Source organism: Sarcophilus harrisii, chromosome 6 (genome assembly GCF_902635505.1).
Source record: "Sarcophilus harrisii chromosome 6, mSarHar1.11, whole genome shotgun sequence".
NCBI classification, from domain to species: Eukaryota; Metazoa; Chordata; class Mammalia; order Dasyuromorphia; family Dasyuridae; genus Sarcophilus; species Sarcophilus harrisii.
Window position 1 is genome coordinate 32266184 of NC_045431.1, and position 15544 is coordinate 32281727.

Sequence of the window (15544 nt, forward strand, 5' to 3'; positions counted from 1 at the left end):
CGGGTGCCCTGCTCTTCCAAATAGAGGATCGTTTGTTGGCCATGTTGAAGGACAGGAATCTTTTCAGGGATGGGTTGGAGATCCTTGAGAAACAAATCAATGATATTTTAAATAGTTTTAGTTTCAGAAATCTAATAAGTGGTCAAGCATAATTTTGAGAATGGAAATCTTACAGATAAGAGAGGAAGGAGACAGGTGATGAGTATGGGGAAGAAGTAAGGAGAGGTGGATAGACAAAGATGTTGCTGTTTCAAACCTGGTATCTTAGTCTCTGTCTTGCTCTTCTACCATCCCACACTCAGCCATCTGTCAAGAACCCACAGCCACAATCCTACTCATTCTTATTCATCCATCTCACTCACTTCCCTCTCTAGGACTTAAACATGGGCACTGAAAGGATCTTAAAAGTACATATACCCTTCTTGTTTTTTAAGGGTCAAACAAAGATGAATTAACTATGAAATTTCTCCATTAAAAATAGATGGGCTAAGTCTGAGAATGAATGAGAGGATACAACCATAATAAAGCAAAATGTTTTCTCCATCACCTTTTTTTCCTGGCATATTGTATTTTGTTTTGTTTTTCCCTATTCCTACTGACATCAGAAATCATTGACATAAAAATGATATAATTCCACGAACTGAACCGTAGTAGCCTCTCTCTCTTATCCACAGAGTTGATGTTTTTCATATTTCTTAGCTGCCCAGGTTCTGTAATCCTCAGTAAAAGTAGTAAAATAAAGAAGATAGTAAAGAGCACAAGAAAACCCTGAGAACTTAAGACATTTCCTGTTCAAGGTCCAAAATTTCCTAAGAATGAATTTTTCTTAGGACCATTAGTCTTGATGCTCACCCCCACCAGCCATTAAAGGTGACTTTAGATCTCTGAAAAGAGGGGAAAGGTATCTCCATGACAGGAAAATAACAGGAAACCTCTTCCCTATGATACAACATGAAACACACTCACACAAAGCTGAGCATGAGGTGTCATAGTGAGGATTCATGTTTTAACAAAGTGACTGGACTAGTAATTTCTAAAGTCCCAAGATTCTCAGAGACTAGGTAGTCCTAGTTGACAAAATATATTGTTCTGAAACAAACCTTCCATTAACTTAAGGAGACTTTTTTCAACTTTAAAATGTTCCCTTTCATGTGTACATGTTCCATGACTTAGCACATAGCAGTTGCTTCATAAATGCTAGCTGAGAAACTGAAAATTCAATTATTTGATACAGGAGAGAGCCCAGAGGTGGAAAGAAGAGAAATGATTAATAACACCTTCTTTTTTTCTGATTTGAATGAATAACCGTCATTTAGAATTATCATCTGAATATGTGCCAGTCACATTCCCCAGGAAGACATTCGTCTAGTTGCTGCTGATTTCAATAAAATGTGTAGGCCCTTCTCAATAGAAGCATCACATATAAAGCTCAGGACGGAGCATCCTGAGGGTACTCATTAAATGCTGATTATTTCCATTGTTCCTAAAATGCAAAATATATTTAATAACATTTGCTTAACTTATCTTCTAGCAAAGGAGGCTCTTCTCCAAAAGTGTCCACATAAGCCGATTGTGAATAATAACTGGAATCATATGTTGGCTGAAAATATTGTCCTGTGTAACCTGAAGATGCGCTCATCTCTGGAGGAATAAAAGCTGCAGGGTGGGGCTCCATTGAATGCTGTCTGGAATGAAAAAATATTGCTATTAAATCAGCTGCGAGATTATTACAATGAGAAAGCAAAGGGGAAAAAAAGGTACTTTTTTTTTTTCTTTGCCAGATTCACCATTTTTTCCTGGATGTTATTTGGTTCTCATAGGTATCTAATTATACAAATAATATATTTAAAGTTTATCTTCAGCAAGGAACAAGCTGGTTCTTTTGAGTAAAGGTTTTTATAAGGCTGTAAAGATCACAAAGCTAAGTTGTTGATGATGATAGCAGCATTGCTCCTACCAAGAAGAATAGAAATAGGTGCTCAATATGTGATTTCATAGATGTAGAAGAAACTGCTTCTCCTATATAGGATATAAGCTTCTCTACAACTGGGAGCATTGTCTGGAGTGCTGAGAGGCTCAAGGGACTTGCCCAGAATGGCACAGACAACATGGATCAGAGGGAGGGCCTGAAGTCGGGGTGCTTCAGGGTCTTGTGAAAAATCAAAATTCAGTTTCAAAATTATGCTGCTTACTTCAGATAGAACCCCTGCACACAGGTGACACAGCAGTCTCTTCAGCCCCAGCCCAGAGAAGGCAATGGTTGGCAGAATCATTCGGAATATCAAGCTGGAAAGTTGTCACAATATGTTTTCAAACCACTTGCAAGTCTAAAGATTCCCTTTGTCCAAATGAGATCTGTTCTATCCTCACCCTCTGTGTAGCTTGATTCATGTCTGTGTGAAGGATGGAAATGGATAACCAACAATCTTATGAAAAGACTGGGGGAGCAATTAAAAGTCAGCAAAGATGGAAATGGGAAGGAGAAAGGAAGCAGAACAAGAGACAGGTTTGGGGATTTTGGTAAACTATTTCATCTAGGGAGAGGCAGTCTATATCTATTTATTTATTTAATCTATTTGTTTTGAGGAGTGGGTCAGGGTTTAGGAGAATGTTTATAAATTATTTTTACAAATACTTAAATCAAACTTAAAATCCATAGCTTAACTAACAGATATTTTAGCTAAGTCATAGATTTTAAGTTTGATATATGTATTCCCAAGCATCTGAATTCAGATTCAGACATCCATAGAATTGCAGAAGAAATTATGTCTTTTGCTCCATTCAGTGTTATTCTTTTCAATGTCCAGTAGAGTGCCTTGTCCCTGGTACACACTAAGTAAATGCTTGCTAAATAAATGAGGCTGGAGAGGAAAATTTCCCTTAGCTTGTTTATTCATTATCTGATAGATATTATTCATTATTCATATCTGATAGAGCAAACTTTTGTTACTAAAAGATGAGAAAATAATTTAGCTATTCAAATAATAAATAACACTGGCATATTAATACTTCTTTGCAGTCCCCAAAGCATTACATATGGTATCTTATTTGTAATAGGTTCTTCACATAATTGATAATTGGCTGACTGAAAGCATTTAGCACAATGCTTTCAACAAAGTAAGCATTTAAGGAATATTTTTTCCCTTCTCTTTATTGAACACATACTAAATGAGTTACATTGTGCTAGAAACTGGATAAAGAAACCAGGTTTCTAGATGGCACAGCGGATAGAGCATAGGCCCTAAAATCAGGAGAACCCTAGTTCAAGTTCGGCATCAGACACTTAATACTTCCTAGCTGTGTGATTCTGGGTAAGTCCCCAGTTGTCTCAGCAAAAACAAAAACAAACAAACAAACAACAACAACAAAAAAAAAAAAACAGCTTTACCAAGAAAAAGAAAACTTAATTCATGGTCTCTAATCATGAGGAGTTGGACAGAAAAGTGTCTACACTTACTATTGCTCATTAATATCTGGACAACGCATTTCACTTATGAAAAATGTCTTAGTCTTTAATTTCTCTAGTTTTCTTAAATATTCATTTTGCAAATGAGTGATTCTCTTCCACACAATTTAGGCTGAACCTAAATTTGTACTTTCTTACATTTTCTTTCTTAAAGAAAAATTGAATTCACACTTGTGATTTCCTTGTTTTGAGAACTCCCACTGTGGAAAGTTCTTCCACAAATGCCAGTCTGCACCTCTGTAATGTAGAACTTTACTGAGTTGCCAAGGACCCTGAGGAGTTAAGAGCCTTCCCATAACTAATATTGCCAAAGTAAATATTGCGACTCATATCTTACTGACTATCCATCATTACATGATGCTACCTCTACATAATGGGATAAAGTTATATATGTCCCAAGTACTTTAAAGCATATTTCTACCCCTCTAATCCTCCCCACCTCACCCCCCACAAAAAAAACCCTAATTATTCAACAATTCACTAGCAACTAAGTGAAAAATATTTTCGTTTTATGTGAGGAAATTAAGTTAAAAAAAGGTTATATCATTTGATGAAAGCCATGTGTTAATGTGAAAGAAAAAAAATTTTTTTTTACAAATTATATAAGTAAAACATGGTTTTTTGGCGTTCTTGCTACCTTAATAACTTGTATTTACATTTCACTGTCCTCAGTTCATTACTATAAGTAGGATAGTAAAGAAGTATTAAAAAATTGTCTGGTCCACATGTGCAAAAATGTTTGTGGCAGCCCTCTTTGTGGCTAGAAACTGGAAACTGAGAGGATGCCCATCAGTGGGAGAATGGCTGAATAAATTGTGGTATATGAACAGTATGGAATATTATTGTTCGGTAAGAAATGACCAGCAGGATGATTTCAGAGAGGTCTGGAGAGATATGAACTGATGCTGGGTGAAATGAGCAGAACCAAGAGATCATCATACACTTCAACAACAATACTATATGATGATCAATTCTGATGGACGTGGCCCTCTTCAACAATGAGATGATTCAAACCAGTTCCAATAACCTTGTGATGAAGAGAGCTGTCTATACCCAAAGAGAGAACTGTGGGAACTGAGTGTGGACTACAACATAGCATTTTCACACTTTCTGTTGATGTCTGCTTGCATTTTGTTTTCTCAGGTTTTTTTTCTTTCTAGATCCAATTTTTCTTGTGAAGCAAAATAACTGTATAAATATATATACATATATTGGATTCAACATATATTTTAACATATTTAGCATGTATTGGACTACCTGCCATCTAGGGAAGGGGGTGGTGGGAAGGAGGGAAAAATTTGGAACAGAAGGTTTAACAAGGGTCAATGTTGTAAAAATTACTCATGCATATATTTTATAAATAAAAGGCTTTTATATAAAAAAAAAGAAAATTATCTGGTGAGGCTCTTTATTTCATTTAGACTTTTTTTTATTAAAAAGTGAAAATTCTTTAGGAATGGTCAGAACAAAGACTTGAAAGGAAGGCAAAGGATAATTTCAATGAAATAATGAGAAGGATTAAAGTTCCTACACCAGCCTTTGGAGGATTTCAATTCTGATGAAATTTGGAGATTCTAGTGGTAAACATCTCTTGTATGTAAAAGAAAAAATGAGAGTGGAAAAATCCTCTAATATCTAGAACTAATCAAGACCTCACTCTGGCGCCTATTAACATGACTATCAGTGAGCTCCTAAAAGTGAAAAGAAAAATTCATAGATGATATATTCATTTGTTTTATTATATTAATAAACCTAGGTCTATATGTAGATTTTCTCAATATATTAATAATATATATATGTGCATATTGTATACATATATGAAATATATATATATATATATATACTTTTTTAGGTCAGAATATTTCTTGGTATTAAAAAGAACAGTGATTACTGTGGCCTTCTAAAAAAGTTTCTTCTACTTAAGTATACACCCAGAATTCTGACAAAGTGGTTAAGAATTGAGAGGTTATGGAAGAAAGAAATAATCTGATCCCAAATAAAACAAATAAATATGGAGGTGGGAAAGGCAAGGGTACAACCAATAAAACATCATAATAGGTTAGGCTCTGATAAGAAAAAGACCAGGAAGTAAAAATGCAATTGGAGGTGAGGGGGAACCTTCAAAAACAACAAATAAATATTATGGATTAATGGTCCAAGAAACTAAAATCTAGCACAAGACACATCAATTTGGATTATAAACCTTTTAATGAAAATTAATGAGGCTCTGATGTCACTAAAAAAAGTATCTGGCATTTGTAATGTGCACTCTTCACCAGAAAAAAAAAATGGAAAGAGAAATTGGTTTTTAAAAAAAGGCATCAATGCAAGAGAAAAGTAGTGAGATATTTGAAGAAAGAGAAAGGAATTGAATCAATTGAAATAAATTACCTGAAAATTTTCAGAAGGAGCAGAATTACCACTAAACATGATCAAAGGACAACAATTAGCAAAAGGCTTGAAAATGAGACAAGATTATAGAACCAGAAGAAAGGAGTCAGGTGATTTGAGTCATGAGATTATCTGAAAAATTCAACTAAAGAAGTATTCTGGGAATCATTTTTCAGTTAACCACTCAAGAACATTTCCCAGAAGTAGTTTGTCAAGAGATAGACTAAAAATTACTCCACTTCACCAGACACCTCCAGGGAGAAACGTCAAATTCAATTCACCCACAAAGATTGGCATCATACTCCAAAGCTTCCTTGATAGAGAGAAATGTCTAAGTGACTAAAAGAAAAGTATAATTTCTCAAGCTATTTCAGTTGGAATATAAAAGGATTATTCATCCATCATAAGAAAACAAAGAAAAAAACCTTTTGTTTATAGAAAGGAAAAAGAAATTTGATTTAACTGCAGAATCTGCTATCCATTTAGACTAAGAATAATATTTGAATATCAAATTATATATTTGGATTCAATCAATACTTCTAAGAATTTTTACAGAAAAATTTACAGAAAACTTTTACAGAAAAAATGAATAGGTAGTTCTATACCTTTCAAATGTATGACTGTAAAAATCTTTTCTAATGCAGATTTATGAAACTTTATCTGTTCCTTTTTTGCCTCTACATTAGGGATATAGTATGCATTTTAAGGATTTTATAGAGATGAAAATGCTTGTTTTTTTTCCCCTCTACGTATTTGATATTTTCCTTCCTTTCAATAGCTTAAGAATTGACCCCCAAAGGCTTCAAATTTTGAAACCCCCATTTTCTAAGTACTTGAAAGACATTTTCATTTAGAGTCATATCTCATCATCTCAGTGATAGTAGATTAAAAAAGAATTTCTTTTTGCATTCCTTGTTCTCTGCCATTTCGTATCTAAAAATTCTCAAAATAATCTCATTTATGTGAATCTCTGATCAAGATTTACACAAACTTTTTTCTTCTTGCCTGCTTCTTACTTTTTTATTGACGATGCCACTTACAATCTTCTACCTCTATCTTTCATTAGATTTTACAAAAGGGTGTTGACCTTGAATGATATATTTCTCTTAAGATACTGGCAAAAAGATTGAGCATATGCTAGCTGAGGTTGTTTCTAGTTTCTTTTTGTCTCCTCATTTTAGTGACTAATTGATAACACTTAAAATTCCTTCAGAAATTAAGGCAGTCTCTGTTCACTTGAGTTTTTTACCCACTTCATATTTAATGGCCTCAAGAATGGTTTAAATAAGTCAAGCTGTAGTTGATTCAGTAGAATCTCACATCTCAACTGTATTGTTGCAAGTGATGTTCTTTGTTTCAAATTTGTGAGTTGGCTCCACAAAAAAAAACAACTGTTTCTGAAATGACTCCTACTCCAGTAAGCAACTGATTTTATAAATAAAAATATAAGCAATTTCATTTTTGATATATTATTTTGTTAATGTTCACATCCTAAACTTTTTTTTTGATAGCATCCTAGAGCATATAAATGTCAGACCAGTATAATCTACAAAACACTGACTTTTCTTATTTCTTAATTGTAAATCATGTTTTCCATTATATTTTTATGACTTTTCCCATTCCTATTTTTATACAGGAATTTATAAAGCATAAAAATTAGGTAGATTTAAATCCAAAGCTCGTTTCAAATTCTTTGTTCTTCTTAATCCTCTGGAAGAGATATTGATGTATAATCTCATATTTGTCTTTTTTTGCATTTATTAAGATGACCAAAAAAAAGAGGTACTGTGAGTCTTAAATGAGAAATGTTCATAAAATATATACTTTAAAGTACTCTATAAATATCAGTTTATGATGATGATGATGATGATGCATCTAATTTTTCATTTAATTAAAGCCACTTTGAAGTTATAGTATGCTATATTTCTAAAGCCATTTTGGATAGATATCTTCTTGGATATGGAGGAGCTGCGAAAATGAAACATCGCAAAATAAAACCTGCTTCCAAAATGCCTAAGGTCCCACTGCCTGATTCTTTAATACTTTGTTCTCAAATGAAATTGTATAAGGGAAGTAAGGTGCAGACATTTAAGTGGTGTGGACTGACAGGCCAGAAAGGGATATTTAAGAATCACTAGAGAATTGTTACTGAAAACAATTTCTCTACATGGTATTTATTTCTGGAAGTCCCCCACTTTCAGAGGGTCTGTGAAGCACAAACTATTTTCATAATATTACTAAGGTGATATTTACCTATTAAAATACTTCTTCCTTTTTCAACTACATATCTTTGTGAGATCAGATTTTCTTCATACTTCAACCAAAATAATGTATCACACAGAATAAATTCAGAAGCAGAACGACAATCTGTCTTCTATTAAGTCATACATAAAAGAAATTTGTGAAATTGTATAAAACAATGTCACTCTTCTCATTAAAATTTTTGTTTGGAAAAGTTACCTATCATAAAAAATTATATCCTATATTAACACCTAAAAGGTATATTATTATGTCAAGTTAAATATTTTAACATTTATCTATTTTAATTTCTAATATAGTAAATATTAATAGATTTAACCCATTTAAACAAAAGTTCTTTGTGATCCTCAATAATTTTTAAGAGTTTAAAGGGACCCTGAGACCAAAGAATATATTTATTTTGGGGCCCTGTACTTATGAGAAGTAGGGCAATGCCATCTATTGGAAATCCTCAGAGAAATTAGGCCTAGAAGGACTGGGGCTTGCATCCCAAGTCTTTGCTTCTGTTTCATGATCTCTAAAATGAGATCATTAAGCTTTTCTATATCATAGGCCCTTTTGGAAATCTGGTAATTTCTCAGAATAATATCTTAAATGCATGCAATAAAATACAGAGGATTACAAAGGAAACCAACTGTATTAGTATAAATTATCACTTTATCAATTTTTAAAAAATGTAATAGACCTCGGGTTAAGAACCCTCAGATTAGAATTTCTCTAAAATTTCTTCCAGGTCTACAGATTAATATCAGTTCTTATGTTTTTATCAAGACTAGATACCATTACAATATCAAAATGTGAACTCTTTCATAAGAGATTGATACATATATAATATACTTACTCTCTGAGTCCATATGGATTTCCATATGCAGCAGCATTATAGTCTTGGTCTTGATTATCAATAGTATAATTAGACTGGTAAAAGTCTGAGTCCAATTCTCCCATAGTTGACATTCTGAAAAAATACCCACCCAAAAAGCATTTTATTAATAGTGAAAAGTAAGGATGAGGAAAATTTGGTCTTGTTTTGGGGGAAAAAAGAATTTTAGGTAGCACAACTGGCTAGCTTTTAAAAATTTAAGTATTTTGGAAGGGATATTAGAAAAGTACATTCACATGTCATTTGTAAGATGTCAGTCTTATAAAAGAAGGTGAAAATATATTTCAGATTCCCAGCCTTCCTTTCCTCCACTCCTTGTCCAATTTACCCATCCCATTTTCCCAGTGTTATGTTGTCTCAACTTTATCAAAATCTGCTTCCAGAAAATATTAATCTATACCTTAATGTGAAATGTATTACCTCTTGTAGAAGATATTTATCTTTTAAATTTTGTCTTTATAAAATTTTGTTTTTGTATTCTCATAAAGAAATGTTAGGAAATTAGCAAAAAGATAAGTTGCCTTTTTTTTTTTTTTTTTTTTTTTAAGTTACAGGGCTTTAAACTCTAGAAAGTGTATCCTTTAAGTGGTTAAGTAGCTACCTCCACCCCTCTACCTTAAACCAGTCCTATAGACATGGAAAACAATTCTATTAGCACACTGCATCCCTTCAGATTCTCTCTAATGCCCATTTTCCCAAGACCTCTTGGAAATAAGGTGGTAAAACTGTATTGTCTCCTGAAGTTCTGGGATTGTTAACATTGTGCTTAAAAATGGGACAATGTTAGCTCATCATCCAAAATGGAAGAGGAAAGGAATGGGGTTGGTTTGTTTCCATCTACACACTGGTGTATAATATTTCTACCCTCCTAGATCATGAGGAAAACTCAACTAATTACAATTTAGAACAAACTACACTAATATCTATGTTTTTTTTAATTGATTTCTTTTAAAAACCTGAGATAATCATTTTAAAAATCACTAAGAGTAATTCATGTAATTACAGTCATCTACATAGCACTGCATTTAACAAATTTCAAATTATATTGCAGAAACTACCTCAATCTTGAAAATCAACTACTTCATTAATCAGCTACATTCAAAGTAACAATTGTCCTATATATCAATTTTATTTAGCTTAGAGGGGGGAAAAAGATTTTTCAAAATTAGGTGAAGCAGATTTATGTGTGTTAATTTTAGCAAATCAAGATTTTTCATTAGTAATGTGTATAAAAGTAGTTATGAATTATGTAAACTAAAAATTAGGACCAACAGAGTGATAAATCTTTTAACAGTTTGTGATTTAGGAAACTTAAAATTTAATAACATTAGCTTTCAAAGGCACAGAAGTGCCTTCCTATAAAGCATGGGAATTGATTTCATTAAAGAAGTCAAGAAGTTTTTTAGAATATGCAAACTTTTGCAGACCATAGTTACTGATATAGACGTCATTTATGTTTAAATCTACTTGCTAGATTATCAAGCACATACCTGAGTATTACTTGGGATCGAAAAATCTTCCAGTAGATATAACTAACCTGAGGAGCAAAAAAGTCCCGCAGGGCAGGGAGGGGATCTAGGACTATTTATAACTTTCTAATTCTGTCACTTGGCACTTCCATGCCAAAAAAAGAAAGTTAGAAGCCAACTAGCAACATGACCAGGCTGTAACTACACTTTATATAGTGCACAAGTATTCTTTTGAAAAAGGTGAGTCACAAAAGCCAATTATTTTCATCCCATTTCCTATTAAATTCCGAAATTGACTTGGTTTTTTAGGTGTAAACAAGGTGATCAAGTGATTCTTAATTTCTATCCATTTCAACTTGCATAAGATTATTCAGATTGTTCAGTGAGTTCAAATTGTTTAATTAAATAGTGAAAAGCAATAGATGTCCCAAGATTTCAATGTGGCTAGAATACTGAAACTTAAGGCTCACTGAAGTTTTTAAATATGATTTTGAAAGCATATATCAAGACCAAAAAATGCAATATAAAGCATCATTTATATGATTATTATTTTAGCTGTACCCTAAGAGAGGGAAATTTTCCTCATGAGACAAAGGACTCTTGTGCTCTTCATCTTTTCTCCACTCAAATACAATATTTCAGTGGAACTGGAGATTTGTGTGTCCATCCTTATAGCGATTCACCAATCAATCAACAAGCCCTTGTTGGTAACTATTAGGAGCCAGTGGCATGGGGAAGGCATTAACAGTTTTCTTCATGGCAGAGAGAAAAGAGAGCTGGCTCACAGCAGGAGGGCCAGTGGCAAATTTCCCTAGGTATGAACTTCATCCCCCCGTGCTCCAGACTACTGCTCCAAGGCTGTGGTACCCAGAAGGTTCTGAGCTTCATCAGCCAAAGTTTCTTCCCCAGAGTCCCCCATACGAATGAAATCACAGATTTCTCTCTGTGTGTCAGGCATGTTTCCAGGTTACTAGAAGAATGACCCAGAAAACTTTCCAACATGTATGGATATGTATAATAATTATTTGCCCAATAAACCCTCCCGGCCCATATATCGTTTCTAGGAGATTGTGTCTGTGTTCTGGATCGAGAGTAGTCTTTTTCTTCTGCAGATCCTTCTTCCTCCTCCCCACAGAAACTCACAGTGGACATCACTATCCCAGGGTCCTTAGTGCAACCTGAGTAATAGTGAATATTTCCCGTCATCATCTGTCCAAGCAGCTTGGGGTGATTTTATAGTCATCCAACTTTGTCCTTCTTCATGAGCAATGAGTCTGATTAAATGAATTGCTGAATTGCCTTGACAGAAAATGGCATATAATAATGGAACATTAATCTAAGCCTCAGGTGCATCATAAGCTATGAAATGTTGGAATCCAAATGACTTCCATCTCCTGAGAAGAACATTAATGGACCATTAATACATATCCTGAAGTGTTTTAAAACTATTCTTATATATGCATATTGTATTAAAATGTGAATTAGAATGTGTTTTCATGAATCTATACTTCAATTTAAGGGTTTTTAAATTTTTAATTGAAGGATAGAGAGTAAGTTTAATATTTTAATAACAATGGCTATTTCATTTTGGATCATCTGATTTAAAGTATGATTTTTAATTAGTATCCAAAAGTAAAAGTTTTGAGTGACTCAGAATACATTTTAATGGGAAACATTATTTTCACTTGGTGCAAAAAATTTAAATTTCATGTTCTTATCAGAATCCCTACAAATATATGACCTTTGTGGGTCTAAAAGATAGGAATATGGCATAGTGGCAATAGGGCAAGATTTTGAGTCAGAGTTTCTGGATTTGAATACTGTAATCTATCACTCACTAGCTACATGAAATTGAAATCAAATGTCATTTAATCATTTACTCTCTCAAGTCATTTGATCTCTAAAGTTCAGTTTCCTTACAAAATGAGGGATTAGCTGGAATAAATAACCTTTTAAGTCTGTGGCTCTGTGACTCCTGGAAGGTTAAAGAAATACTATAAGGGCTCTATTAATGCATATTCAAAGTTCCTGTTGATCTTTACATAACTTTAAAAGAATAAGCTATATAAGTCAATATAATAAACAAACCTTCTTTAGATTAAACTAATATCCCCAATTGATAAATGGTCAAAGACTATGAACAGGTAGGTTTCTGATGAAAAAAATCAAAGCTATCTATAAGCATATGAAGAAGTACTTTAAATCACCTTTGATTAGAGAAATGCAAATTAAAACAACTCTGAGATTCTGCTTCACCTTATCAGTTTGGTTAATTTGGGGAAAAAAGGAAAATGATAAATGTTAGCGAGGATGTGGGAAAATTAGGATGCCAATGCATTGTTGGTAAAGTTGTGAATTGAGAGCAATTTGGCACTATGAGGAAATGGCTATCAAACTTTGTGTGCATCCCCTTTGATCCAAAAATACCATTACTAGATCTATATCCCAAAGAGATCATTAAAAAAAAAAAAAACAAAAAAGGATGTACATGTACAAAAATATTTATAGCAGTCCTCTATTATGACAAAATATTAGAAAATGGAGTATATCCATCAATTGGGGAATGATTGAACAATTTGTGGTATATGAATGAATAGAATATATGAATATTACATAATAAGAAATGATGAACAGCTAGATTTCAGAAAAACTTGTAAAAACTTGTACAAACTGATACAAATTGAAATGAACAGAACCAAGAAAACATTGTACACAGAATCAGCAATATTACGTGTTGACCAACTATGACTCAGCTCTTCTCAACAAAACAGAAAACTTGGACAAGTAAGTACTAAGGAAAATGCTATCCATAACCAGATAAAGAACTGATGGACTCTGAATGCTGATTGAAGTACCTTTTTTCACTCATTTTCTTCTTTCTCATGCCTTTTTTCCCTTTTGATCTGGTTTTTTTCTTTCCAAATTAGTCATCTTTATGACTAATATGGAAAGATGGTTTACATGATAGCACATATATAAATTATATCAAACTGCCTATCATTTTTGGAAGACAGAAGAGTAAGGAGGTAGGGAGAAAAATTTGGAACTCTAATCTATTTACATTTTTTAAAAATACATTTTATTTTTCACCATTGCATGTCAAAAAAAAGGTTAACATTCATTTTTACAGATTTTACAAGATTTTGAGTTCTAATGCTAATGCTAAAAAAATTTTTGACATATAACAGGGAAAAAAATAAAATATTTTTAAAAAAAATTTAACAAGATTAAAGTAATAATGCCACATATATGTATTATGATTTTTAACCTTTTTAGAGATGCTGTTGTGATTAACAAAATAAAATTAATTTAATATAGAAGTTAATATTATATAAATTTTAATTTTTACATATTCTTCACATCTGTATCTTATTTGACCCTCACAAGAAACATAAGAGGTAAGTGTTATTATTACCTCATTTCTACTGATGAGGAAAATAAGTTTGAATGCACAAATATCTTGTCTGGGATCAGGCTTTGAACACAGGTAAAGACCTATGTTCTTCTTTGTCTAATACTTGATCCCCTGTACCACTTAGTCACCTTATAGAATTGCATCAGGTTCTTAGTAAATATTTATTGCTTGCTTGCCCACCTAATTGATTATTGTTGTGCATTTTTTCAATTAATACATACCAAAATTATACCATTATCATATAGGTGTCCACATTTTTATTATTAAAAAGGGATCCTTGTGTTCAAAAAGACTGGGAACCATTGTTGTACTTCTATACAACAAGATGGCATAGTGGATAGAGTGTTACATCTGGAGTCAGGAGGACCCAAGTTCATATTTGGTCTCTGACATTTGCTAGCTATATGTCCCTGGCTAGTCACCTACCTTTGTTTGCCTCAGTTTCCTTATCTGTAAAATGAGCTAGAGAAGAAAATGGCCAACCATTCCAGTGTCTTTGCCAAGAAAACCCCAAATGGGGTCATGAAGAATCAGATACGACCAAACAACAGCAGTAAATGTTGTACTTTCACACCTCACTACTTCTAAAATGCCTTCCATTGCATAACACTTTTTCCTGCAGGAAAAAGTTATTAAGACAAGAGAGTGGAAGGTAAGAACTTGATAAAGTTGTATCCTCCATTGCCACAGGACCAAGGAAACAGTCAAGGAAATACAAAGAAAAATGGAACACAAAGCTAGAAGAACTAAGGCCGGAATGTGGAACAGAGGGTTGAATGCATTTAGGAGGATGCTTGGAAGAGAGGTTCAGGGGAGCCATGGCAGGCACTGAGGAGCCAAAAGGAATGCAGAGAGCCAGTTAGAGCAAAGCAGAACTAGAGACCGGGAATCCTGAAATACAGGCAAACCCTGTCTTCAAAAGAAGGTTCTCGCACTTGTCTTTTTATAAAAAGAACCAATGATTGGCTTCTCATTTCTTGACTTGGTGGAGGTTCTTGGTTATTATTAGGAAGAAACTTCCCCATCCAATAGATCCTTTCACTAGTTAATTCTCTTAACCCACCTTTCCAGTAGTTCACACCTGATTTCTCAAGAACAACCCACATTATTCCCTTTCATTCGCTCTCATTCCAACCAAATTGGTCTTTTTGCAATTCTCAGAATTCAGCATCCATCTTTCTCTCCCTAGCCTTTGTATTCACTGTTGCCCTGGAATATACTTCCTTCTCATAGGTGCCTTTATGCTTTTTTTTTTTTTTTCTGAGGCAATTAGGGTTAAGTGACTTGCTCAAAGTCACATAGCTAAGAAGCGGTAAGTGTCTGAAGCCAAATTTGAACTCATGTCCTCCTGACTTCAGAGCTGGTGCTTTATCTACTGCATCACCTAGCTCTCCTACTTTGTTCATTTCTTCAAGCATGAACTCTAGTGTCGCTTCCTCTGTCACCTCAAGCTTTCTCTGGCAAAGATACTGGAAATGGGTGCTTATTTCTTCTGCAGCTCATTTTACAGATGGTGAAATAGAAGCAAAACCAATTAAGAGACCTTCCCAGGGTCACACAACTAGTAGGTGTCTGAGCCCCACTTGAACTCGGGTCTCGACTCCAAATCCAATCTCTAAGCCCTGGGTCGTCTTGCTATCCTCTGTTAAAAATATTTTTGCAAA

The 15544-nt window shown here is 33.6% G+C and overlaps 1 protein-coding gene across 3 annotated transcripts in view; it reads right to left on the minus strand.

The window, feature by feature from the left end:
* YIPF7 (Yip1 domain family member 7) overlaps positions 1 to 15544 on the minus strand; it is a 55202-nt gene that overhangs the window by 21918 nt on the left and 17740 nt on the right. For 2 of the 3 annotated variants that reach the window (XM_031943095.1, XM_031943098.1), the window contains exons 1-3: positions 10487 to 10565; positions 8958 to 9071; positions 1525 to 1685 (exon numbers count right to left, since the gene is read on the minus strand). In XM_031943095.1, the coding sequence (XP_031798955.1) occupies positions 1525 to 1685; positions 8958 to 9070 (274 nt within the window). In that variant the 5' untranslated portion in view covers position 9071; positions 10487 to 10565. Of the gene's footprint in view, positions 1 to 1524; positions 1686 to 8957; positions 9072 to 10486; positions 10566 to 15544 lie in introns of those variants that run through there. The other variant, XM_031943097.1, reaches the window with a different exon arrangement.